The sequence below is a fragment of the Capra hircus genome, chromosome 15, assembly GCF_001704415.2.
Source record: "Capra hircus breed San Clemente chromosome 15, ASM170441v1, whole genome shotgun sequence".
In the NCBI taxonomy this organism is placed as follows: Eukaryota; Metazoa; Chordata; class Mammalia; order Artiodactyla; family Bovidae; genus Capra; species Capra hircus.
The window spans coordinates 34,578,143-34,579,922 of record NC_030822.1 but is presented as its reverse complement, the minus strand read 5'-3'; the positions used below and the strand labels follow the sequence as shown (position 1 = coordinate 34,579,922).

At 44.7% G+C, this 1,780-nt stretch overlaps 1 protein-coding gene across 1 annotated transcript; it reads right to left on the bottom strand.

Annotated features, from left to right (window-relative positions):
• On the bottom strand, positions 512-1,522 carry LOC102171175 (olfactory receptor 52B6). Its single transcript, XM_005689804.2, has one exon. It carries the CDS (start codon positions 1,520-1,522, stop codon positions 512-514), a length of 1,011 nt encoding a protein of 336 aa, XP_005689861.2.

Here is a 1,780-nt window from a genome sequence, read left to right as displayed (position 1 = left end):
TGTTTACTTCACCTATTATGATGCTGTGTTAGCATCTCTGAACTCGGATATTTAAACATGTGTAATTATGGACATGTATAGCTGATAATAAATATCTGAAGGGACTGTGAGTTTATAAGCATGACAATTCTCAAGGGTTCCCATTGTGAGAAAGATGTTGAACTGGAAAATCTAAATGAAAAAATTATATGTGTGATTGATTACCACATCAAGGAGAAAATGAAAGTAGATATAAAGAAAAGTCCTGTTTATATGGTAAATTTCAGTTAAGTTAGAGCATTTCTCCTAATTAGATTTTCCTTGAATTAGAGGGGAACCAGGAGGTATTTGAATAATAGATGGAAGAAAGGGGGTTGGCTATTACTATAGATTTCCAAGTCAAATGTGGATTTGAGTAAAACATGTATTTACATAATTGGAATATGGATGATAATAACACAGGGATAAATGGAAGATGTAGAGATGAGAAGACGGATAGAAAGGAATTAAGTTGAAGTCAAGTCCGGAGCATTTATTTAGATTCTTTGACAAAAATTGAAAACAGCTGTTTAGCCCCTTCCAAAATCTGCTTGGTCCTCACTCCGTAAATAATGGGATTGAGCATAGGTGGGATGACCACATAGAGATTGGCCAGGAGGATATGGACATAGCGTGGGATGTGTCTCCCCCCAAACCTATAGGCAAAGACAGAAAAGAGGGCAGGGATGTAGAAGAGTAGGATGACGCAGATGTGGGAGCCACAGGTGCTCAGGGCTTTAGACCGGGCATCTCGAGAGGAGAGGTGGAAGACAGCTTGGAGGATGTGAATGTAGGAAACAGCAATAAGGATGACGTCCAGGCCAGTGGAGAGCAGAGCAGCTGCCAACCCATACCAGACATTGATGGAGATATCAGAACAGGACAGACGGGCAATGCCCATGTGCTCACAAAATGTGTGCGCGATGATATTGACCCGGCAGTAGTGCAGGCGCTTGAGGAGAAAGATGGATGGAAACATGATGATGAAGCTGCGGGCTAGCGTGGCAGCCACGATCTTCCCAATGGTTGTGCTGGTGAGGATTGTGGCATATCTCAAAGGGGAGCAGATGGCCACATAGCGGTCAAAGGCCATGGCCAGGAGGACTGCAGACTCAGCCACAAAAAGGAAGTGGATGAAGAACATCTGGGTTAGGCAGCCATCAAAGGAAATGTGGGTAGAACTTAGCCAGAAGTTGGCCAGGGCTTTGGGCATGGTGGATGTGGAGAGTAAGACATCAGTACTGGCCAACATGGACAGGAATATGTACATGGGCTCATGCAGGCTTGGCTGGGAGAGGATGACACAAATTAAAATTCCGTTGCCTGCCAGGGCAGCTACATACATGGTGCAGAAGGGGATGGAGAGCCAGATGTGTAGGTCCTCCAGCCCAGGGATACCAAGAAGGAAGCAGCCCGCCAGGCGAGTATCAGAGTTGTTCACAGCAGCTGTGTTGTTAGCGGACAAAAAGGCCATAATTTTCTGCAGAGATCTCACCTGTGCCATAGGGGAAAAATAGCTTCAGACTTTGTATTTATTAGCAGAGTGCACATAATGGTTTGCAGTCAGCCACAAGGTCTGCACACACTCACAGATTCTACAACCATGATGGGTTCTGTACACATGCATATTCTCTATAGAAAAATCACACCCAGTGTCTGTGCAAAGTACACAGTTCTAGACCCTGTCCACAGACAGTCTCAGTGTCATAATTCAGACCCTCTACCCCATTTGGCTATAAGACCTTCAGGCATCTTCAGAGTT

Excerpts from the sequence above, each read along its gene's own strand:
- LOC102171175 (XM_005689804.2), bottom strand. The coding sequence starts at position 1,522 with ATGGCACAGGTGAGATCTCTGCAGAAAATTATGGCCTTTTTGTCCGCT.